This window comes from Monodelphis domestica, chromosome 4 (genome assembly GCF_027887165.1).
Source record: "Monodelphis domestica isolate mMonDom1 chromosome 4, mMonDom1.pri, whole genome shotgun sequence".
Classification (NCBI taxonomy): domain Eukaryota; kingdom Metazoa; phylum Chordata; class Mammalia; order Didelphimorphia; family Didelphidae; genus Monodelphis; species Monodelphis domestica.
Genome location: NC_077230.1, coordinates 129,206,719 through 129,232,312, shown reverse-complemented (window position 1 = coordinate 129,232,312; position 25,594 = coordinate 129,206,719). Strand labels below are relative to the sequence as shown.

Genomic DNA, 25,594 nt, shown 5'->3' with positions numbered 1-25,594 from the left:
GATTGGATCGAAACCTTCCTGATTCCAAGCTTCCTCTTACTCCATTATTTCATACTGCTACTATTGTAAAATTTTACTACTATTAACAAGCATAAATTCATGCTTTTGATAAATTTCAAATTATATTTTATCTTATTCTTTAAAGGACTGACATTATCCATTTTTTGGTTAAATTACTATCCTTCAAGCACTCTATATTCCATTCATATTGCCACATACCCCAACACACATTCTCTCATGCCACCATGCATCCACACTAGTTGTTTCCCATGACTAGAATATATTCCTTCAACTCCACCTCTAAAGAATCCACTTAAAGACCTTCCTCTTATCTATAAAGCTGCTCATTTTCTCAGCCTCCTAAAATTGATTTGTATTAATTTGAGAGGCAGAGAGCTATTTTGAGTGAAGCCATGATGGTTCAGTTCAAATATCTCATCTGACAAATATACTGGCTATGTGACAACCCTGGACAAATCACTTAGCCTCTCTCAGCACCCAAAGCAACTCTGAAAGCTGCAGAAGAGTTGCCAATGTGCTTTGATAAAAGAAGATTCCTCCCAGAAAGCTGAATACTATATATAACAAAATCAAGATTTGGCTAAACAATTTCCAAATAGTACATGTTAGTAATTCCATCTCTACCATGCACTCTCAAAAGACTGCTGGCTCTTTGAAAGAAGGGTGTTTTCTTTTTCTCTGGATACTTAGCCTCACACAACAGAAATTGAATGAATGTTGAATTGCAGCTGGGTAGTTCAGTTGATAGAGAGCAAGGTTTGGAGACAAGAGGTCCTGGGTTCAAATCTTCCCTCAAACACTTTATAACTTCAGGGCAAGTCACTTAACCCCCACTGCCTTGCCATGACCACTCTTTCTGTCTTAGAACCAATACATAGTATTTTGATTCTAAGATGTAAGGTAATGACTTTTTTAAAAAATATATAAAACTTCACTAAAATTAATAATAAAAATTTTTTCACAAATTCATTTTCTGCACAATTAGTATAAATTAGTGAAATTTTATTAATAGTATGAAAAACCCTAAGTAAAGCTCCTTGATTTTTTACAATGAACTACTAGTATACCATTAATGCTACTTCGTAGATTTTTTTAAAAAGTCACAATTATGTAGATTTTACAATTAAGCTTTCAACAACAATTTCCTTAGAAGAAAATGTTTTGTGTTTTCATTCAAGAATATTATAATAAGCTCTAAAATGCTGCTCAAGTTCTTTTATTTTACTAGAAATCTGCTAATCATATTAATGCTTAAAATACATAGGCTAAAACTTTAAAACACTCTTATCGAGACTGTCATTTAAAACTAATTAATATAAAATCTGAGGACTTTTCATTAATATTACATCAATATAAAATCATGAAAAACAAGCATATTTATTAAGCAATTAAAAAACAGTAAATCATCCTATACAGAGCTCTTTTGTCAATTCTAAGATATATTTACAGTATAGTCAGTATATAATGATGAATGGGGGAAACTATAAGATTTTAAAGTGTCTTGTCTATCAAATAAACATTTAATTATGTTATGTATAGTTTATCATTAAATTTCATTGTAGTCTAATTCTCTTTAAATTAGTTATCCACATGAGAGTTTAATAGTTTTTATAATACTTGTTAAATATGCTAATAAATTTTTACCCCTCATATCAATAATTATGCACTCATGAAAAATTTGATTTCTTAAATATAATAAAGAGAAGACCTACCACAAAGCAAAAGAAAAAGCTAATTTTTGCTACTTGAGTTGCAGTAAGCTTCCCTACAGTTTTCAGGATTGATTCTTGCTCTTTCACAGCAGGATATGACATTCGAGACAACTTGGCTTCCAGTGCGTGACTTGATGGAAGTTGTCGGATCTCCATAATATTACTGAATCTTACACGAGATTTTTTGGGTGCTTTAAAAAAAAGCATAGCACAAAATCATTAAGACACCTCCTTCTTACTTTCAAGAGAAGTTTTTTTTTAAAGTGAATTTACTGATAAAATCACTATACTTACTATAGGTAGTTATTTCTGATCAAGGCCAGAAAGTCTAAGAAAACACTATGCTTGTATAATTAAGTGGATAAATTTTATTCATTCAAAATGGCAAAACTAAAAATGTGTTGTTGTTCAGTCATCTCAGTTATGTTTGACCCTTTTGTGATACCATTTTGAGTTTTCTTGGTAAAGATATTGGAGTGGTTTCCCATTTTGTTCTCCAGCATGTTTTACAGATGAGGAAACTGAAGGAAACAGGGTTAAGTGACTTGCTCAGGATCATAAGTAGGAAGAGTTTGAAGCCAGATTTGAACTCGGGGACTCCAGACTCCAAGCCAAGCACTCTATCCTCTGTCCCAACTAGCTACCCAAAGTAAAAATATCATTAAAAAAAACAGCCAGTTTCTTTGGTATTTAAGTTTCTAAATATGACCAGTTGTTAAAGTGTTATTCAGTCTGTTATGCATATTAATAAGAGATTCATAAAAGTAATAGGATTACATTACCATTTCAGCATTTATAGAACCCTGATCTAGACCAGAATTTAAGTCTCCTTACTTTGGAAGCTTACAGAATAATTTTTTGTAAGCCTAACGCTTGAAGGAAATGTTATATGTATCTGTTTTCAAGATAATGAAAACTATAATGCTTTCCTGAATTAGTGGCATCAGCAGAGAGATCCGTGCAAGAATTATTAGTTGGCATCTGAAGGCCCTTCCTGTGTTGAGAAAGCTTAGCTTAAGTGGATATTGTATGCAAACTCAGAATGTGGTAGAGTCTGAAAATTTTCTGATAATTCCACAAGGAATAATTATAAAAGTTAACAATCATGTAAAAATGCCTTACTAGACAAGACTCAGGATCCACTGAATCTAGTGCATTACCTCTGACAAAAGCAGATATACTCCATTATGTCAATTTCAAAGGGAAGAAATGAACTCCCAAACATTATACAAAAATTTTACCTAATAACACTAAACCCTCCATGAATATACCTGTCAAAATAATAATGATGATAATGATAAAGGCTATCATTTAAATAGCAGCTTTAGCTGGGTTTGTTCCCCAAATAGATAATAAGGAAAAAGACATGTACAAGAATATTCATAGCTGCACTCTTTGTGGTGGCAAAAAAAAAATTGGAAAATGAAGAGATGCCCTTTGATTGGTGAATGGCTGAACCAACTGTGGTATATATGTTGGTGATGGAATACTATTGTGCTCAAAGGAATAATGAACTGGAGGAATCCCATGTGAACTGGAACGACCTCTAGGAATTGATGCAGAGTGAGAGGAGCAGAACCAGGAGAACATTGTACACAGAGACTGATACACTGTAGTACAATCAAATGTAATGGACTTCTCCATTAGTGGCAATGCAGTGATCCTGAACAACTTGGAGGAATCTACAAGAAAAACCACTATCCGCATTCAGAGGAAACACCATGGGAGTAAAAACACCGAAGAAAGGCTGGGGATGTAGACTCTGAATGAATATCCTAATGCAAATACTAACAACATAGAAATGGGTTCTGATCAAGGACACAAGTAATACCCAATGAAATTGTGCATCGGTTGCAGGAAGGGTGAGTGGAGGGGAGGAAATAATGTGATTATTGTAAATAAATTAATTCAAATTAAAAAAAATAAAGAAAAATCAAATCAAAAATAAAAAAAAAATCAAATAAATAAATAAATAGCAGTTTTATGGCTTTCAAAGTGCTTGTTACATTTGATTCTTTTCACACTCTGTGAACTAGATGCTAGTATTGTCTTCATTTAACACATGGGGAAACTGAGGCATTCAGAGGTTAAGTGACTTGCCAGAGTTATATAGCTGGAAGTACCTGAGACAAGATTCAAACTCAGTCCTATCTAATTCCAAGTCCATCCACTATCCACTATTCAGTGGTCTAATCAAGAGTTATAATCTCTAAAAATAAGTATCCTAAATCCTGGACTTTAATTTGTTCTAAAGTTCCTCTTTTTTAACTTCAAAGAATGCTTTCTAATCACATTATTCTAAAATTTAATGAAGGACTTCTATTTTAACTTACCTATTCTGTTGTGATCTTCAATAGCTATCACCGATTCTTAGGCAAAGTTTTTTAATCTCTCCACACCCCAAATCTTATCTCACACTACTCTCTTTCACATATCTGTCATCTCTGCCAAATTTATCATGCCTCTTGTCATGTGGTTGACTGCCACCATACTTCTTCTCATGCTACTGTCTGTGGCTTGTTTGATCAAACCCTCTACTCAGTTCACCACTGTTTCACTTATATTTATCTTTCAAAACCTGCATCAAATACTTCTTACTCTATGTATGTAAATTACCTTGGGTAGAAGTTGTCTTCCTTCATACTGAACTCCCATAGCAGAAGTCTGAATCTCATACATACCTACCATTTTACCTTGTAATTATATATATATATATAATTCCTCTATTTAGGTTTTATGGACAAAAAACATGCCATCTAATGTTTATTCTTCTCAGATCCTAATAGAGTCTTTGACATATATTAGGTGGTTATTATTAAGCAAATAAACTCTAATTATTCTTCCTTGCCCTTCTAGACTATAATCTTAATCTTTTCAATCTCTCCTCCATGCCTTCAAGTCATTTTAATTGGCTTTTTCTGGACACCATTTTTTCATTTTTGAGGTAAAGTAATCACAAATACACAAAATATTCCATAGTTTCACACTGTGTAATTAGAATTCTCTCCCCAAGAACTCTCTTTCCCAGTTTCCCATGTTCCTTCTTAAATCATGTGCTATTTGCTATTGTAGGGAGGATATAAGTTTTGTATAACTCCACCCTCTCAGGTTCTTTTCCTCTGATTGCCGTTTATGGAGGTGGGGTGAGTCCCAGGCAGGAGAATTTTTCTCACGTGTCTTTACTCAGGCCTTTACTTTTGTTCTTGTATTTTTTCTACTTCAAGTGATTATTATTAAATCTTATAAAATATAATACTTAAGAGTTATTGGATATTAATTTTAATCTTACAACACAAAGACAGAAAAAAATCATTTTCTATTCTGTTTCCAATACTTTAGGAATATTAGCTGTCCTTTTTGTTATACTAACACATTAAAAATGATTCTTTTGAGGGGTAGCTGGGGGGCTCAGTGGAAAGAAGGCCAGACTTGGAGTCTGGGAGGACCCAGGTTCAAACTGGTCTTTAATACTTCCTAGCTATGTGACCCTAGGCAAGTCAATTAACCCCTACTACCTAGGTCTTCCCATTCTTCTGCCTTAGAATTGATAGTTAGCATCAATTCTAAGTCAGAACATAAGGGTTTTTAAAAAATGTATATTTCTTTTTTTTTTTTAAACCCTTACCTTCCGTCTTGGAGTCAATACTGTGTATTGGCTCCAAGGGAGAAGAGTGGTAAGGGCTAGGCAATGGGGATCAAGTGACTTGCCCAGGGTCACACAACTGGAAAGTGTCTGAGGCCAAATTTGAACCTAGGACCTCCCATCTCTAGGGCTGGATCTCAATCCACTGAGCTACCCAGCTACCCCCTAAAAATGTATATTTCTTTAGGAAATCTTCTAAAATTATTTAACAAATCTAAGTTTAAGCTTATAGCACAACAATCTGTGTCATTTGCATAAGCATACTCTAAAAGATTTATGTAACATTTGCCACAATGAAGCTCATATAACATACTTTACTAATTTGCAAAATCTTAAAATATTTCTGGTTAAAAGCTTGAAATTTCACAGTCAGGAAGAAGAATGTTATCTGCAATTTGTGTTATTTAACTCTACTCCCTCTTTAAGATCATTTATAACAATTAATTAAGGTAGGAGTCACCACTGCAAGGATAACCTTATTAGCTACACTTTTCACTGAGGGAAAATGTTCATTTATCTCTAATATTTTGTGTGTGTGTTGTGTACATGAGTCTCTCACTTTCATGTTATACTACTGTACCTCTCATCTCCCTTTAGAACATCAAAGAGCTTGGCAACTAAAGGAGAGTAGGCTTTCATTAGAATGAATTTTTAAAAAAATTATTAAAAGTTGGATTCTTCCATTCATATGTATAGTTTCCAATTTTTTATCATCCTAATTTGTATAACTTCCCCCACTCTGAAACAGCTTTATTTTGTCTCCAAAAAAAGAGATCAGAATAAAAAAAACTCTTAAATCCAGTCTAATCCTAAGAGTTCATGACTGCTTTCTAAGAGATTACCTAGAAGGTATAAATAATGTAAGGTATCATTTGTCTAATTCAAAGTTTTGGAATTGCCCTTTATCAGAGGCTTCTCTAATAGATAACATTAGGAGGTAATAAGAGAAAAGGTCTAAGAGTTTTTTCTGAATCACATCTGGATTCATTCACATCAATATAAAGTGATACTATATATAGCATTATTTAAAAATAATTTGTGTTTATTCATTGAACATGCTAGCTATAAATATTCTCATACAGCGTACACAAAGCATAAACTAAAGCACTTTGCCCAAAAGTTATGTTTCTGTTCAAGAAATAAGTAATGTTCAAATGATAGCTTTACCTCATCTTACGCCCTGAATGAACTATTAAAGATGGTGTAGAAAGGGAAACTGGAAACTTAGCATATCAAAATTTCTGTATTGTCTTTCATAATTATTTCAGAAATGTCTTCCTACAGAAATAAAGCTGATCCTTAAAAACAATAAAAATCACACCTAGGAATCACCAACAATCATGTCAAAAAAAAAAATAAACCAAACACCTCTGTCATTTGTTGCCTCTATGTACAAAAGTTTCCATCAATTCTAAAAGGAAAAGATTTGGCATATATAACAAATTCACTTTAAAATATTTTAATTTATCCCATTTCATAGAAGTTCCCAAAGGTTCCATTATTAAATGCTTTTTGCATTCATTCCTTTTTGCAATTATTAGATAGGAGTCATACAACTTTTCTATATCTCAGTAGTTCTCCAATATAACAATCACATTCGCTGAATTATGCAACAAGATACTGAGTGCCTCAATTAAATTTGATTAATGCTATACTAACATCTACTTTTACAAATAATTACTGTAACTTAGTCTTTTACATCTTTTAAATCTTATTTTGAATGTAAAAGGCATCAGACATGAAAATTGGATCTTAACTAGACTTTATTAAACATCTTTCCTATAGAATATGCTTAAAGTAAATTCTAATAAATGACTCCCCAAAAAAATCAACTTATATTTGAAAAGGAGAGCATAAAATTGTAATTTACCTAATGAAACTTATTGTGTGGTTATTTAAAAACAGATTTTGGCATTGATAAAATATCTACACTTTATGATGAATGTAAGAAATTATCATTTTACTTACTTTTTTCATTCTCACCATTTGTACGTTCAGGTTTTTCACTTGCCAAGTCATGAAATTTCACAGGAACATACAGAGGTTCACTCTGATATGAAAAAATAACAAGTATAGTTAAACCAAAAAATGTATATCAATTAAATTTTATGTAAAATTTATGTAGGTAGTAATTAAAACACAGGTATAATTATGAAATTTTATCCATAAGACTTATATAACTTTCTATAAACTGAACTTAAGGATTTTTAAAAGCTATTGATATGTAAAAGAATGCAATTAAGTCAAATAGATGCTAATAAGTATAAGAACTCAACAGTCTGATTTGGTTATCTAGTAGAAAAGTTGACATAATATTTATAATGATTAAATTTATTTTCTGCCCCTCATTTTCTACTCAGTTGAAAGCTTTTCCCTCAATGGGATAGCTTTCTCCTTTCCCAAACTGTTTCCATTCCATCACTTATGAAATAACATCTATCCTGTATGATAAAACTTTCCCAGATTAACAAAGAACTTCTGTTTATAAACCTCAAGACATTCTTAGGTAACCTATATAAATCTGTTGCACTGTAAAAGTTCTTTAGTGTTTCAATGTATGTTTTATCCCCTCAAGTAGACTAAGCTTCTTGAGGGGATAGACTATGTCTTCCATTTCTTTGACCACCCTCTAGAGTGGGGTCCCCAAACTGAGACCATTTATCTGGCCCTCATCGCACTTCCAGAAGGGGCACCTCTTTCACTGGTGGTCAGTGAGAGGAGCACTGTATGTGGTGACGCCGCAAAGCGTGGCATTGCTCACATACAATATACTGCTTCCGGTAACATAATCCTTTGCGTGGTGCCTTATTCTGAGAGTAACTGAACAAGAATGAGGCGCCAAGCAAAGGATTACGTGGCTGCACAATGGAAGATGTCAGCATGGTGAGCAGTGATCTGGGGGAGGGGATTCTGTACTGGGTATACTGCTGCCCGATATAGTGGTGATGGTGATGGGCCTGTGCAAGGTGTGACAGGCCCATCACAGCCAGTGCTGCAGCCTCCGCTATCCCAGACAGCAGTATACAGATTTGTTCATAGTTTTTTTTTATAGTCCAGCCCTCCAATGGACTGAGGGACAGTGAACTGACCCCCCATGTAAAAAGTTTGGGGACCCCTGCTCTAGAGCAGGAGTTCTTTAACTGGGATCCAAAGAGAGATGTCAGAAAGTCAATGAACCTTAATGAAAAAAAATTTCCAATTTTATTTCAATATACCTGGTTTTCTTTTTAACCTTATTTTATTTCATGCATTTAAACACATAATTCTGAAAAGCAACATATAGGTTTCACCAGGTTGCCTAAGGGATCCATGAAACAAAAAAAGTTAAGTGATAGCATAATGCTAACAGAAAGCCCTCAATAAATATTGCTTTTGATAATGACACTCAGAAATTTTTTTTCTTTAAAATTTCTCCTTAGAGGAAGTGATTTTAAAACAAGAGAGATCAACAAAATCCCACTACTCTGTGCCACTGATTGAGATTTTGAAAGATATTTTTGTTACATTGAATTTCTGCTTATCCAATTTGTTTTAGAAAAAATAACCCATGCCTCTTACATAGTGTATGAATATTATTTGTATAAAAGAGAAGGAAGCCAATATCTTAACTATAAAATGTTCTTCCCTGACACTGGTAATCTATATCAGTCTACTGTAAGCCCCATAAGATCAGGGCCTGACCAATTATCTCTTACCTCCAGTGCCCTATACCTAATAGATAGCTCAAAAATTGATGATGATGATGATGATTAAGAGACATTTCTAAAGCATAAAAATATTTTTCTCTTCCGCAAAGGCAATAACATACTACCACTGCTTACATACACTTTCTTTTACTTTCTACAGGGTCCCCCTTATTCATATGATTTCTTAACAACTTGAATATACTACTTTGAGGAAAAGAAATTTCAGGCACATCCCTTGAGGGAGCTATGTAAGTCAATGAAATGGCTAACCAAAACCTGTCTCTACCCCTTTCCACAGTTCAGCTCTATCTGCCCCATTTTGGATACATGAGACCTACACAATGTTAGATATATTTTAAAAAGTGACAAAAAAATAACTTCTAGGGCTAATAAATGTGGGAGAATGAGGAAAAGCTTTTTGTAGAGATAATACCCAAGTTGTGCATTAAAGAAAGCTAAGATGCACAAATGAGGACAGAGTGCATTACGTGTGTGGGGGACCATTTGTGCAAAACCATGAAGACAGAGAATAATATGTCATATGTGGGAAATAGCTAACCAGCAGTTTGAATATGTAAAAAAAGAGAAATATGAAATAAAGTTAGAAGAGTAGATAGGAGGCAGACTTTGAAGAACTTTCAATAACTGGCTGAGCATTTTATTGAGGAGTTTTAAGTAAGGGAAAGTAATATGGTCAGATTCATGTCTTAGAAGCTATTCTGAAAAAGGATTGCAGATAGCAGTGAATAGAGGCAAAGTTACCAACTAAGAGCATATTGCATTAGTCAGGTATGTTAAAGCTTCATGAAGAGGGTGAAAATAATAACTAGCATTTATATAGCACTTCATTATCCTCCCCTTTATCCCTAAGGAAACTGAGGAAGGCATAGATTAAGTGATTTATCCAGGGTTACAGAGCTAGTAAATTTCTGAGGCTGGATTTGAATTCAGATCTTCCTAACTCCAAGTTCAATAGTGTATTCCCTGCTTCACCAAGCTTCCTCAGACAAATAAGAATAAAAAAAAAAAGCTAATATCTACTTCCTCCATCATTCTTTGTTTCTCTTTCCTTTTCTTTTCTTTCTCCTTTCACTACCATTTCTCCAACAATTTGTGAATTAGGTACCAAAAAGACATGTTACTGATAGCCATTGCTTGCTAGTTTGTGAGTGGATCTTGTTAACCACATAGTGTTTTCTGTAATTTTCTTCTCTTTGATTCTTTTCTGCTTATATTCAGGTAAGTGTTAGACCACTATGTAGAGGTTGCCAGATATGTGACAGTCAAATAACTTGGGCATTACTATATTCACTTCAATTTTAAAATGTTTTACAATTAAGTATATGCCACATATTCTCTAGAATAAATGAGATGTCTTTCTGAACATAATTATTCTGAGAATTCCTTTCAGTTTTGATCATATTATCTATGGCAGAATAAAAAATCTTTTTATAAATGTTATATGAATAATTCAACTATCTTTTATTAAAAAAAAACAAACAAGCTGAATTCTAAGCTCTCATTCAAAGGTAAAATTTTTATTTATCAGAAATTAATCATTTTATAAAAATCTCCCCACTTGTTAATATTGTTATAATTAAAACTGTGAAAAAACTTATCATTTTCCCCTTTTTGACTACAGGTAACTGGCAGTGAATTTGAACTCGGGCTGCAAGCGATGAGTAAGTGCTAAATTGGATGAATTTAGTCACAAGGGTAGAACAACAGCTGGAAAAATGGAGCAAGGCAGCCAACAATATTGCAAGACAACAGAGAAATTTCCCAGGAACTGCCCCCTGGGCAGCCCATGCAAATTAGAAAACTATGGCTGGCTCCTGAGATGTGAAGTGTAAGAGTTAGTGGGTAGAGAAGAAACTGTGTAAAGGTGAAGTGAGGAGGAAATAGGGGGTTGACATGCCTATTGATGATGCTAACTGGACCAGTGGCAAGTATAGCAATGAGACCCAAAATGACAGCAAGAGATTAGGCAGATAAAGTACCTTTTATTTCTCTCTCCTATTTTTCCCTCTTTTCCTCCTAATACTTTTAATTTAATAAAATCATTAATCTACAGCCAATCTCTTAAAAATTCTTACAAAACAAATATCAAAATAGGATTTTAAAATGTTATAGAGCAGCTCACTTAATGAGAGATATAAATACTAACCTCTCCAAATCAGGCAAAACTTACCAAAGAACTATTCATGGTATTATCTGTAGTGCAAGCAGCAAAGTAACTTTCAGCATCTGCAAACTAAAAATAGGGAAACTAGCTCAAAATTCAGTTAAACTCAATCATAAATCAAAATTTACCATGAATTTATCAAGGACAGAAGTAACTCTACTCTTAATTCAGCACTCTATGATGGGTCAGGGAACATGTCAAAATGCCTCAAGAAGTTCATCAATCTGGGGGCAGCTGGGTAGTTCAGTGGATTGAGAGTCAGGCCTAGAAATGGGAGGTCCTAGGTTCAATCTGGCCTTAGATACTTCCTACTTATGTGACATTGGGCAAGTCACTTAACCCCCATTGCCTAGCCCTTACCAAAACAGTATTGACTCTAAGACAGGAGGTAAGGGTTTAGAAAAAAAAAAGTTCATCAATCTAAGACAATCACCTCTCTCCCCCTCTCTTCCTTCCACTAGCTTTCTCACATAAACCAAAGAACATTTTCTAACAGAATTTAAGTTACTAGAAAATTTCATTTTTAAAAATGTTTGGAAAAAGTATATCCTAAATATTGGTCTAAGAAATTTTTTAAAATGCTCCATGGGTAGTATTCAAGTTCCAGGCCTTCCAAGTAAATTCTAGTCATATAATATTTTTCCATAAAAATAAAACTATTCAATGTTATTATCAAATTCAGATGTTAATCTGCCAAAGTATACCAAAAGAAAAAAAAAGGACAAAATTAACCTGTAATCAATTTCACTAACCTTGACCTACATCTCAAAAACAGAAAGAATTAATAAGGCATTTCTGACAAATAGGTAATTATTTTCTCAAGATCCCCACTGGAAAAGTACAAAAGAATAACTAAAGAAAAAAATGCTAAAGATCAGCTTTGAGATATTCATTCTCATTACTTCAATGTCACCTTTTCCCCCACTTCAATTCTAAAAAGAAAGTATAATAATTTGGCAATTTCTAATTCTTTCTGGGCCATGATGGAGTTTTTATAATATTCTTTTAATGTTAAGTGGATAATTTCATTCACTTAACATCTGAAATTTAGTTTGCAATATGCTATTTTTTCTTAATAAAAATACTGGATTATTTTGTGCACAGTCAACTTCTTTTCATTTCTTTTTTTCTTTTTTAAAAGCATGTGTCTCCCCAGGTGGTCTAGGCCAGTGTGATAGAGGTTAGCACTAGAGAAAAAGTGCCAGACTGAAGAGTATGTGAAATTGATCACCTCTATGGGGGCGGGGCCCCAGGAGTGAAATCCTGAGGAGGGAAGACTCTGGCTGGAGAGCATTGAAGGTCTTTCCAATTGGAGACATCAAAGAGAGAAGGTGGATAAAGACTTTCTCCTGAGGGTTACCCATTTTTCCTGCTGGTGACTGGAAATCATCCCCCCAACTGAAGGGACTTTCTGAAGAGAAACCTGAGCAAACTTTACCTCAGCTCCTGTTGCCCAGGGGTGAGTCCACCTGACTCTCTCAAGGGGGCTCAGGCTGCCAAGGCCTGAGTTCCCCCCCCAAACTCAAGGAGGGAGGAAAAGGGTTTAGATAGAGACAGGGACCCCCTTTCCCTACTTTACTTTTCCCATTCTTCCCTGCCTGTTATTCCTTTTGTATTTCCTGATTGAGTTAACATTAAAAGTTATCTGTTCAATTGACCATGTATTAGGGCATAAAAACATTGCAAACAAGTGCAAAAGAGCAGAAATAATAAATGCAACTTTCTCAGACCACAATGCAATGAAAATAATAATCAGTAAGGGAACATGGAGAGGTAAATCGAAAATTAATTGGAAATTAAACAATACGATTCTCCAAAACCAGTTAGTTAAAGAACAAATCATAGAAACAATTAATAACTTCATTGAAGAAAATGACGACGAGACATCCTTTCAAAACCTATGGGATGCAGCCAAAGCAGTACTCAGGGGGAAATTTATATCCTTGAGTTCATATATTAACAAATTAAGAAGGGCAGAGGTCAATGAATTCGGCATGCAAATTAAAAAATTAGAAAGTGAACAAATTAAAAATCCTCAGATGAAGACTAAATTAGAGATCCTAAAACTCAAAGGAGAAATTAATAAAATTGAAAATCAAAGAACTATTGATTTAATAAATAAGACTAGAAGCTGGTACTTTGAAAAAACAAATAAAATAGACAAAGTACTAGTCAGTCTAATTAAAAAAAGGAAAGAAATAAACCAAATTGACAGTATCCAAGATGAAAAAGGAGACCTCACCTCTAATGAAGAGGAAATTAAGGCAATCATTAAAAACTACTATGCCCAATTATATGGCAACAAATATGGCAATCTAGGTGATATAGATGAATACTTACAAAAATATAAATTGCCTTGACTAAAAGAGGAAGAAATAAATTACCTTAACAACCCCATTTCAGAAAAAGAAATTGAACAAGCCATCAAAGAACTCCCTAAGAAAAAATCCCCAGGTCCAGATGGTTTCACAAATGAATTCTATCCAACATTCAAAGAACAACTAATCCCAATATTAAACAAACTATTTGACAGAATAGGCCAAGAAGGAGTTCTACCAAATTCATTCTATGACACAAACATGGTACTGATCCCAAAGCCAGGCAGGTCAAAAAAACAGAGAAAGAAAACTATAGACCAATCTCCCTAATGAATATAGACGCAAAAATCCTAAATAGGATACTAGCAAAAAGACTCCAGCAAGTCATCACAAGGGTCATCCACTATGACCAGGCAGGATTCATACCAGGAATGCAAGGATGGTTCAATATTAGGAAAACCATCCACATAATTGACTATATTAACAAGCAAACTGACAAAAATCACATGATTATCTCAATAGATGCAGAAAAAGCCTTTGATAAAATACAACACCCATTCCTATTGAAAACACTAGAAAGTATAGGAATAGAAGGGCCTTTCCTAAAAATAATAAACAGTATATACCTAAAACCATCAGCAAACATCATCTGCAATGGGAATAAACTAGAAGCCTTCTCGATAAGATCAGGAGTCAAACAAGGATGCCCATTATCACCTCTATTATTTAACATTGTACTAGAAACACTAGCAGTAGCAATTAGAGAAGGAAAAGAAATTGAAGGTATTAAAATTGGCAATGAGGAGACCAAGCTATCACTCTTTGCAGATGATATGATGGTTTTCTTAAGGAATCCTAGAGAATCAACTAAAAAGCTAGTAGAAATAATCAACAACTTTAGCAAAGTTGCAGGATACAAAATAAACCCGCATAAGTCATCAGCATTTCTATATATCTCTAACCCATTTCAGCAGCAAGAATTAGAAAGCGAAATACCATTCAAAATCACCCTAGACAATATAAAATACTGAGGAATCTATCTGCCAAGACAAACACAGGAACTATATGAACACAACTGCAAAACACTTTCCACACAGCTAAAACTAGATCTAAATAATTGGAAAAACATTGATTGCTCATGGGTGGGATGAGCTAACATAATAAAAATGACAATCCTACCCAAATTAATTTACTTATTTAGTGCCATACCCATTGAACTACCAAAAAACTTCTTTACTAAATTAGAAAAAAACCATAACTAAGTTCATTTGGAAGAACAAAAGATCAAGGATATCCAGGGAAATCATGAAAAAAAAATGCAAAGGAAGGAGGACTTGCAGTCCCAGATCTCAAACTATACTTTAAAGCAGTGGTTATCAAAACAATTTGGTACTGGCTAAGAGACAGAAAGGAGAATCAGTGGAATAGACTTGGCGTAAATGATCTCAGCAAGACAGTTTATGACAAACCCAAAGACCACAGCTTTTGGGACAAAAATCCATTATTTGATAAAACCTGCTGGGAAAATTGGAAGACAGTGTGGAAGAGATTAGGTTTGGATCAACACCTCACACCCTACACCAAGATAAATTCAGAATGGGTGAATGACTTGAACATAAAGAAGGAAACTATAAGTAAATTAGGTGAACACAGAATAGTATGCCTGTTAGACCTTTGGGAAGGGAAAGATTTTAAAACCAAGCATGACTTAGAAAGAGTCACAAAATGTAAAATAAATAATTTTGACTACATCAAATTAAAAAGTTTTTGAACAAACAAAACCAATGTAACTAAAATCAGAAGGGTAGCAACAAATTGGGGAACAATCTTCATAAAAACCTCTGACAAAGGTTTAATTACTCAAATTTACAAAGAGCTAAATCAATTGGACAAAAAATCAAGCCATTCTCCAATTGATAAATGGGCATGGGACATGAACAGGCAGTTCTCAGCCAAAGAAATCAAAACTATTAATAAGCACATGAAAAAGTGTTCTACATCTCTTATATATAAATCAGAGAGATGCAAATCAAAACAACTCTGAGGTATCACCTCACATCTAGCAGATTGGCTAACATAACAGCTATGGAAAGTAATGAATGCTAGAGAGGATGTGGCAAACTAGGGACATTAATTCATTGCTGGTGGAGTTGTGAATTAATCCAACCATTCTGGAGGGCAATTTGGAACTATGCCCAAAGGGCGATAAAAGACTGTCTGCCCTTTGATCCAGCCATAGCACTACTGGGCTTGTACCCCAAAGAGATAATAGGGAAAAAGACTTGTACAAGAATATTCATAGCTGCACTCTTTGTGGTGGCCAAAAATTGGAAAACGAGGGGATGCCCTTCAATTGGGGAATGGCTGAACAAATTGTGGTATATGTTGGTGATGGAATACTATTGTGCTAAAAGGAATAATAAAGTGGAGGAATTCCATGGAGACTGGAACAACCTCCAGGAAGTGATGCAGAGCAAAAGGAGCAGAACCAGGAAAACATTGTACACAGAGACTGATACATTGTGGTACAATCGAAGGTAATGGACTTCTCCATTAGTGGCAATGCAGTGTCCTTGAACAATCTGCAGGGGTCTAAAAAACACTATCCACAAGCAGAAGATAAACTGTGGGAGTAAAAATACCAATGAAAAGCAACTGCTTGACTACAGGGGTGGAGGGGATATGACTGAGGAGAGACTCTAAATGAACACTCTAATGCAAATACCAACAACATGGAAATGGGTTTGAATCAAGAACACATGTGATACCCAGTGGAATTGTGCATGGGCTATGGGAGAGGTGGTGGGAGGGAGGGGAGGGAAGAAAAGAAAATGATCTTTGTTTCCAATGAATAATGTTTGGAAATGACCAAATAAAATTTTAAAAAATTAAAAAAATAAATTTTAAAAAAAGTTATCTGTTCCCCAAGCTGAGTGTGAGTGAACGGATCAAGGGGAGACCTTTTGGTCTCGAGTAGTGGAGGGGGGACAAGAGGGACAAGAGCAAATTGGGGAGAGCAGCTTTAGCTAACAAGAGAAGGCAGAAGGAGGAAAATCTTCAAACCCCCTCTCTTCTCTCTGAGCCAACCCATTACATCTGCTGTCTCCCGTGTACCCCGCTTTGTGGAAGAAGGGGGGGTTCTCCTCTCTTTCCCCCTCTCCATACCAAAAGGACCAGGCCTCCTCCCTGTGGGGGTACATTCCCCTTTCTCTTCTTATTTTTTTTAAACACCAGAACTACAAGAGACTTCTCAAAGATCTGTCTCATACTGATGAGGACAGCAGCTATAGCCTGTTCCATTTCCAGCATAAGCCAATTCATCCTAATTTAAACAACCTCAAAGTGCAGCACCTCGGGCCCCCCACCCCCAGTAGGGATTCACCATTTAATGTCAAAATTTGGGCAGAACAGACATTCAATAGGTATAGCTCAGAACTCTGGAGTTGAAAATATCTGCCAGTCACTTGGTTAGCAAGAATTCAAAGTATATATAGTACCATCATACCTAGTACAGAATCAACTTGCAACCAGTTAGACATTATTAATTATTTAGCCTGTAATTCCTGAAACTATTGGTTGCATCTCCATTTCCCTTTTTATTCTCCCTACATTTGTTTTTTGGCTATTTCATTAGTCTTTGACCATTCTCTCAAAGATATTGGAAAAGGAAGAGATAAAATTCTAATATGTCTATTTTGCTCATTATTAACAGTTTTTGTTTTAAGTAAAAAATTAAAACTATAGTTATAATCAGAATTTGTTTTTGTTTTTTAACACTATTTCACCCTAACCCACCTAATACCACTGGCAAATAAGACGTGGCTGCTTTATAGAAATTTAAAAATCTCTTAATTCTGATAAAATGTATACACTCTCTGATAACACATGTAAAACCCAGTGGAAATGCTTGTCAACTACAGGAGAGGGAAGATGGGAGGGAGACAACATGAATCATGTAACCATGGAAAACTTATGTGAAGATTTGTTGCTGGAATAAAATAAAAACAAATTCAAGTTTAAAAAAACATATACACTCTCTTTCCCCTCCAAACATGGAAATTATGAAACTTACAAAAGCTGCATGTCTTCCACGAAATCCTCGTGTGCACTGTTGCCTCCATGGCTTCCAAATAATAAAACCCAAGAGATATAAAACAAACATCGATGTCTTTGCAAAGGTGCTGAAGAATGGTTTATTGTACTGAGTAAAAACATACTGTAGGGAAAAAAATTATATAGACAATTATCAGACCACTAAATCTTGCTATTAGTCTTTACTAAAACAGTTACAGTTTTTTTTTTAATTTATCAAAAATGTAAAGAGAATAATGAAAAAATGACCATGAAAATAATTTGTCAAACATTTTGCTGCAAATCTTATTTTGCAATAAGAGACATATTATAAAAGTGCACCTTTGCAGCTATGATATACTAAAGAGTAATAAGTAAAGTAAATTCAAAAAAAGCAGTAAGTCAGGGGGCAGCTGGGTGGCTCAGTGGATTAAGAGCCAAGCCTAAAAACGGGAGGTCCTAGGTACAAATCTGGCCTTAGACACTTCCTAGCTATGTGACCCTGGGCAAGTCGCTTAACACCCAGTGCCTAGTCTTTGCCACTCTTTTACCTTGGAACCAATACATAGTATTGATTCTAAGGTGGAAGGTAAGGGTTAAAAAAAAAAAGCAATAAGTCAACAAAAGTTTAAAATGCAAATATGACTAAGTTTGAAATGTCTATGTGGTTGACAATTCAGAATAAGAAGCAATCTCTGTACATAAGGTAACAAATTGGGGGAGAAGAGGGGAGCCAGGGAGTACAAAAACAAAATACACAAGAATTTAAGTTCTGAAATATATTAAAGTATTTCTTTCATATTAATTCAATCTAATTCAATTAAACACTTATTAAAGCCCTAAGTTCAAAGTATTGTGCCATGCACCAGTGAGACAGAGACAGAAATTAAACAGTCCTTATCCTCAAGAGCCTTTCATTTCTACTGGGGAGAAAATGTAAGCATTGAAGTAAAAATAAAGTAAGCTGAGGAGAAAAAAACCTAGTAAATGGGAGTTCTGAGAAGGCATCAATGAGAAGAAAGCAAAAGAGCTAAGCATTAGAGGATTCAGAAGGAAGAAGCTGAGGAAGTGAATATTAGGCATAGGTGATAGCTTGTGTGAAAATGCAAAGGTAGAAGATGACAAAATGTCAAATTTAGAAAACAGCTTGTAGTGCAACTGGGCTAGAAAATAGAAGACTTTAAATGCCAGGATACAAAGCCTGTATCAGAGGATCACCTAAGATTTTGAACATAGGTAAAATGCATGGATTAGAAAAACTATTTTGGCAACTGTGTGAAAAATGAATTAGAATAGATAAAAACCAGAGGCAGAAAGACCAGTGAAGTGACTTTCACAATAATCTAGAGCAAAGGTGAGGGAAGCCTGAACTGAGGAAGCAGTAGCATGAGTGGAGAAAAATATATGGATATGCAAGCAATATTATGGAAGTGAACTCAATAGGCACTGGCAACTAACTAGATAGAAGGAAAGACGTTAGGAAGGCTGTTAGGCAACATAAAACAACTTTAACATAAAATTATTATTTTTACTTGACTCCATATAAATTAAGGTTGAATGACATTTCTTTTTCTACTAAATTTTACTATTTAACTGATGTAAAAACAAATGAACTATTTTTCTTAAAATCTAGTATAGGCAAAGATTCATATCCTTACCACTTTTAAACAATTTCTTTTCTCAAGATCCAAAATTCATGCTATCTTAATAAGCATTTAAGTCATAAAGATTATCAACTTCACCAATGAAAAATTTTTTTTCTTGACAAAATCACATTCTATACCCCTAATCCTAACCTTAACTACCCCCCAAAAAAACTTTTTCTAAAGTACTCTAACAAAGCTCTAAGAAGGCAACCAACAAACTTATTAAAGGCAGCAGGGCCCCCTTATTCATGTATAGGTAGTTTCAGTTAACCTGGCTCAACCACTAAGCACCAATGCCTGCACTGTAGAGATCTCTTCTGTTTTGACTTTCATTTACTCCCCACTTTCAATTTCGCTTTTTTGAGGGATGGGGATGGGCTTGGAGTACCAAGCTAAGAGGCAGGAACAAGGAGAATACATATATAGAGAGCCACCAGGTGTTCCTTTATATCCAAGATTTCAGTCATCCTCTGTAGGTAAATATGAGGCTCTACTGTAGCTATCATATTATAAGTGTGATACTAAGTTTTACCATTTAAATAATGACTTGTTAATTATATTTAAATATACAAAGTCAAAACTTGACTAAATTAAGATCTAGTTACTTCTAAAGGAAAAAAAAACCTGTTATCTTCATAAGAAGTATTATTAATCAAATAAGTTCAGATGATATTAATTCAAGGAGAAAAAAAGCAAGACTCCAAACAATCAATTAATTACACAGTGTATAGCATTTCACACTATTTTCAACATCATCATCAACAAACACTGAGAAAACTGGGAAGAGATATACTAATGGATATATTAAAATTCTATTATTTTGTTTAGCTTTTTTTTTAAAAATCTAATGTCTATTCATTGAATAAAAGTTGCTTTGCAGCCAGTATATGTCATACTAGAAAAAAACACAAAATTCACCTCAGACATATTTACTAGCATAAAGAAACAGCTTCAAATACTTATTTGGAAAATATACATCAATATGTCATATATCTAGCTTAAAATGAGGTCCATTCATATTACCTTTCCTAATTGAATAGAAGGAAATCAGATGAAATCAAACTTTCAGTTTAAACTTGGGCTAAAATTAATACCACATCAAGGGAAAAATAAAAATTTCCACAATAGACTAGTCCTTTTATAAATCTACTCTTTTATTAGATATATGCAGGGGGGTTTTAAATAAAATTATTCCTTAAAAAGTTTAAATTACTTACTGAAGTAAGTTCTGAAGAAGCAACCCATATCACATCCACAAGTAAGAGAATAACAATTCCAAGGGCCATTCGCCTTCGTTGAGTAAAGGCACTGCTCTGGGAATTCATTCGGTTCATGATAAATACCCACACCATTTGCTGTCTATTAAATTAAATACAGGCCATATTAGAAAACATATGTGGAAAATAACCACATAAAAGTGAGCAATTTAGCAAAATAGAAATAGTTTATGCTTGCTACCTAATATAAATGCAAATTATTTCACAATCATGAAGCAAATAAAGGGCCTTGAACTGACCTCCCTTTAAAGGCCTTTTTGAGGTCTTGGAGAGAAAAGTTTGAAAACTTTGCACAATTGAGTTTATCACAGGCCGAAGACTTCAAAACACCTAAAAACAACAAAAACAAAGGCTGAAGCTTACAAAAAGCAAAAATTTGAAAAATATACTAAAGTATAACATTTTAAAAACAGCTTCCAAGATCACTGAAACTGGTGATAATGAAAATTCCTACACTAAAAATAAAAGTTTTGCATTCCTCATCTTCCCCCTTCAAATACATCTATTTAAGAGGATTCTAAAGATAAATAAATAAAAAAAGATGAATCAATAAGTATTTAAACAGTACTTGTCAGGCACTGTGCTAGGCACTAGGGATAGAAGTACATGGAATGAATCTAAATTTCTTTCCATAAACTTTAAAAGATAATGGTTATAAATCAAGATTACTCAAAAATGAGAAACCCACATAGAATAAAACATTCGTCATACTGCATGTAGGAGGAAATTTAATAAACACTGATTTATATGACCTAGTGAAATAACAACATGATCAGTTCCCTAGAATACAACTGCTCTAAGACTACACCTTGTTGCTAAATCAGTCAAGAAGTATTTCTTAAATGTCTACAATGTGCAAAACACTGTGCTAAGTGAGGGGATACAAAAACAAACTTCCCCCTAGAAACAATTCTATTTTTTTTAAAACCCTTACCTTCCTTCTTAGAATCAATACTATGTGTTGGTTCCAAGGCAAAAGGGTAGCATGGATTAGGCCAGTGATGGCAAACCTTTTAGAGATGGAGTGCTGGGCCTGCCCTGCCCCACCTCACACCCCCAGATCCAGTGCCATGCCTGCATGCCCCACCACTACCACATGCTGGGTACGACACACCCACCCCTACCCTTACCCCACAAGGGAGGGGAAAAGTGCTCCCATTGGGATGCTGGGCAGAGGAGTGGGGGATGTGAAAAAATGTATCAGGCATGGTGGAAAGGGTGCAGCTCCACTTGAGTCCCTCTGCCTTTCTCTTAACAAGTGCCCACAGAGAGTGTTCTGCATGCCATCTTTGGCACCCGTGCCATAGATTCATCATCACAGGACTAGGCAATAGGGGTTAAGTGATTTGCCCAGGGTCACATAGCTAAGAAGTATCTGAGGCCAGATTTGAACTTAAGACAACAATCTCTACTTTCAAGGAGCCCAATCCAATGGGGAGAATCGTGCAAACAACTATGTACAAATAAGATATAAACAGGATAAATTAGAGATGAACAGAAAAGGAGGACCAAGTATTAAAGAGTATTCAGAAATGGTTTCTTAAAAAGGGCTTTAGATAGGATATGAAAGAAGACAGAGGAGCCAGGAGATAGAGATCAGGAAGGCTATAACCTAGGGTAATTCCTGGCTAGTGAAGTTAAGAAGATCTGAATTCAAATCACATCTCAGATACCTGTGACCTGGGCAACTCATTTAATCTCTTCAACCTCATGTATTTATCTGTAAAATGGGGATAATAATAGCACAGATGACAGAAGTCAGAAAGATTCACTAGCTCTATAGCCCTGGGCAAATTACTTAATCTTATTTGCCTCAGTTACTCAATAGTAAAAAAAAAAGAAAAAAATGAGATAGAGAAGGAAATGGCAAACCACTCTAGTACCTTAGCCAAGAAAACCCCAAATAGGGTCAGGAAGACTCAAAACCCTGAACGTAACTGAAAGGATTCAAAATGAACAGGGCAGCTTAGTAGGTGAGGCAGCTAGAAGGCACAGTGGGTAGAATGCTGGCCTGAATTCAAATTGTCTCAGGGCAAGAGGTGGCTAACTACAGTATGACCCTTGGCAAGTCTTCTAACTACCTCAGTTTCTTCAGTTGTAAATGGAAATAACACCTACTTCTCAAGATGGTTTTAAAGGAACAAATGAAATAATATTTGTATTTGTTGTTATTCAGTCATGTATGAGATTTTTCTTGGGAAAGGCCATTTCCTTCTCCAGTAGATTGGAGCAAAGAGGGTAAAAAACTTGCCATAGGGCAATTAGGTCTTACAGTGGATCAGGGTAGGAGTATGGATGGCCAGTATTCAAATCTAGCCTCAGACACTTCCCATGTGACTGAGACTTAAGCCCAACTGCATAGCCCTTACCTTTCTTCTGTCTTAAAATTGATACCAGGCCCGAAGGTAAGGGTTTTTTTAAAAGAGACTTACCCTTGGTCACACAGCTAAGTGAGTGTCTGAGACTGTATTTTACTTTCCAGAAACTGTAAGAAAATGCTAACTCTCATAATTAAACTGTCTGCAGTGTTGAGCCTGAGGTCAGGAAGACTTGAGTTCATATACAGCCAAAGACACTTAAAAGTCATGTGACAAAGAAGTCATTTGACCTTGGTACGCCTCGATTTCCTAATATGTAAAATGAGGATCATAATAGCACCTCCTTTCAAGGGTTAAGGATCAAATGAGACATCTTAAAAAGCGAAGCCAAGGGGAGGGAAAAAAAAAAAGAAATCATAACTATTCTTGTTCCTCCCCCAAAATTAGAATCCACTTTTCCATGAAACCCTACCCGAGGGCTGCAAAAAATATCTATCTAGCCCAAGGTCAAAAGAAAGACCCTCCCCTGTCCTGATGAGAGAAATTTTATGTTTTGGGTGGTATAGAAGAGAAGCTCAGCCTGGCCAAAGCTGTCCTATAACCACACCTCCCAAATTGTGTCCCCGTTTCAACAATTCTCACAGGAAACGAAAATGAAGCGAGAAGGAAACAGCTGTGGAGAGGATGCCCAAGCTGGGTGGTGGCCCGGGACGCGTGCCCCTAAGGAACTTTCCTACTCTTCTACCCTAGGGTCCCGACCCGAGTCTAGACTGAGTCCGCCCACCGTCCCCACTCCCTCCCCTAAGGGTCACTCACGAAACTCCAATTGCCGCCCTAAAAATAGGGGAGGGGATGAACTATGGAGTTAGGGTTTCAATTTTTTTGTTTGTTTAATGCAAAGCAAAGGTAAACGACCAGGGGAGGGGAAAAGAGGGAAAGGGAGGAGTTGGGAGCTGTCAGGGGCGCGGCGCGGCACGGCAGGACGTGCAGCTCGCTTCCCCCTACCCCCCCCCCCGCCTTCCCGGCCACCGTCGTCGGTCCCCACCTGCAGGGCTGGTTCCCTGCCCCCTCTCCCCTCTCCCCCCTCCCTACCTGGCTCTCCAGCGCCGCGATGGCGTCGTGGCGACACCATGAGCGGCCGCGGCTGGGCCGGGCCGCGCCCCCCCTCCGTCGCTTTAGATCAATCCGCCACGGCCGACGCCTGCAGAGGGGACTCACTGAACCCGCGAGGTCGTCATTTTTCCCAACTGAGAAAGGGAGAAGTCTAGGCCCCGCTTAAGCCTCTTAGATTCCTAGAGGGAAAGAGTTCCCAATCGCTTCTCTCCTCGGAACCCCAAGGAGGGGGCGGAGAATAAACTCCGAAGGGAGCTGACTTCAGGCTCCGGCCCCGCCCCCTCTTGGACACCCGGCCTCAATGTCAGGCTAGCGTCACCGGTGATTTCTGCGCAGTCGCAAGAGCTTAATTAACTAGGCCACACCTCTGTCAGGGCTGTGGTGGTGTTAAATTTGGGATGAGTTTTTGGATTGAGGAAAAATTGACCTCTGGGTCATCTGCTTTTGCCCCAGAGGAAGTTGTGGGCTAAGAAAGAAGAATTAGGAAGAAAGGCATTAGGGCAGAGGTCGATTAAGCCCCCTCCCCCTCCCCCCAGCCCTTATATATATATATATATATATATATATATATATATATATATATATATATATATATATATATATATATATATATATATATATATATATATATATTTTTTTTTTTTTTTTTAATGAAACCCTTACCTTCTGTCTTGGAATATTGATTCCAAGGCAGAAGAGTGGTAAGGGCTAGGCAATAGGGATCAAGTGACTTGCCCCAGGTCATGCACAGCTAGGAAGTGTCTGAGTTCAAATTTGAACCCAGGACCTCCCATCTCTAGACCTGGCTCTCAATCCACTGAGCTACCCAGCTGCCCCCCACCCCCAAATATCATTTTAATGCAAGCTAGGAAAAGATTCAGTGAAATGCATAAAACCATCAAGCTAGTTTTGAAGGAAGGATCCTAACTTCTGCCAGCATTGAGAATGAGTACGGAACTAATAAAGGCTACAAAGAGATGTCTTAGAGCTAATGTTTCAGGGAAGTGATTAGAACTAAATTTTTAATTTAGCTTCCATAGATCCCTTGAGCTCCTCTTTGAACTTGAGTGGGGGAGGAGGGATTACATATTTAATCTTTAACTGACATTTCGCATTTTCTTCCAATATTTAAAAACGTGAAAAATTTCACCAGGCTTGTCAAAGGGATCCATAACATGTCCAAAAATGGTTGAAAACCCCTGGATTAAAAATTGGTGAGATGAGATCAATCTCATCTATCCTGAACTTCCATTGTACAGTTCATAGATTTAGCATTGGATTTAATCTTAAAGAACATTTCTTCTACACCCCATTTATTTTATAGGTAGTAAATTAAAGCCTTGAGAAATGAGGAGATTTGCCTTGCAATTCATGGAGTTAAAGAGTTGAAGGCAGGTCCTCTCCAGATTCACTACCCTTCTGGCTATACCATGATGACCCTACTAAATCTTAAAGCAAAAAAAACAGATTATACTTAGTTTAACTCCACTTTGGGATAGCTGTTTGGATAGACTTTCCTAATTAATGTAGCTACAATAATATAGTATATTTACTTCAAATGAATTATATAAATAAACTCTATGGTCATAGACTGACTCTTACAA

The 25,594-nt window shown here is 35.8% G+C and overlaps 1 protein-coding gene across 3 annotated transcripts in view; it reads right to left on the bottom strand.

Moving 5' to 3' along the window:
* The window catches only part of SLC35F5 (solute carrier family 35 member F5), a 69,159-nt gene extending 44,854 nt beyond the window's left edge, over positions 1 to 24,305 (bottom strand). For all 3 annotated transcript variants that reach the window (XR_008911168.1, XM_056793763.1, XM_056793762.1), the window contains exons 1-7: positions 23,970 to 24,305; positions 20,799 to 20,889; positions 20,500 to 20,641; positions 17,638 to 17,781; positions 11,254 to 11,316; positions 7,345 to 7,426; positions 1,734 to 1,924 (exon numbers count right to left, since the gene is read on the bottom strand). Coding sequence is in view for 2 of the 3 variants with exons in the window: in XM_056793763.1 (XP_056649741.1) it covers positions 1,734 to 1,924; positions 7,345 to 7,426; positions 11,254 to 11,316; positions 17,638 to 17,781; positions 20,500 to 20,641; positions 20,799 to 20,889; positions 23,970 to 24,009 (753 nt within the window). In the remaining variant the exon portion in view is untranslated. The remainder of the gene's footprint in view (positions 1 to 1,733; positions 1,925 to 7,344; positions 7,427 to 11,253; positions 11,317 to 17,637; positions 17,782 to 20,499; positions 20,642 to 20,798; positions 20,890 to 23,969) is intronic.
* Positions 24,306 to 25,594: the final 1,289 nt, after the last annotated feature.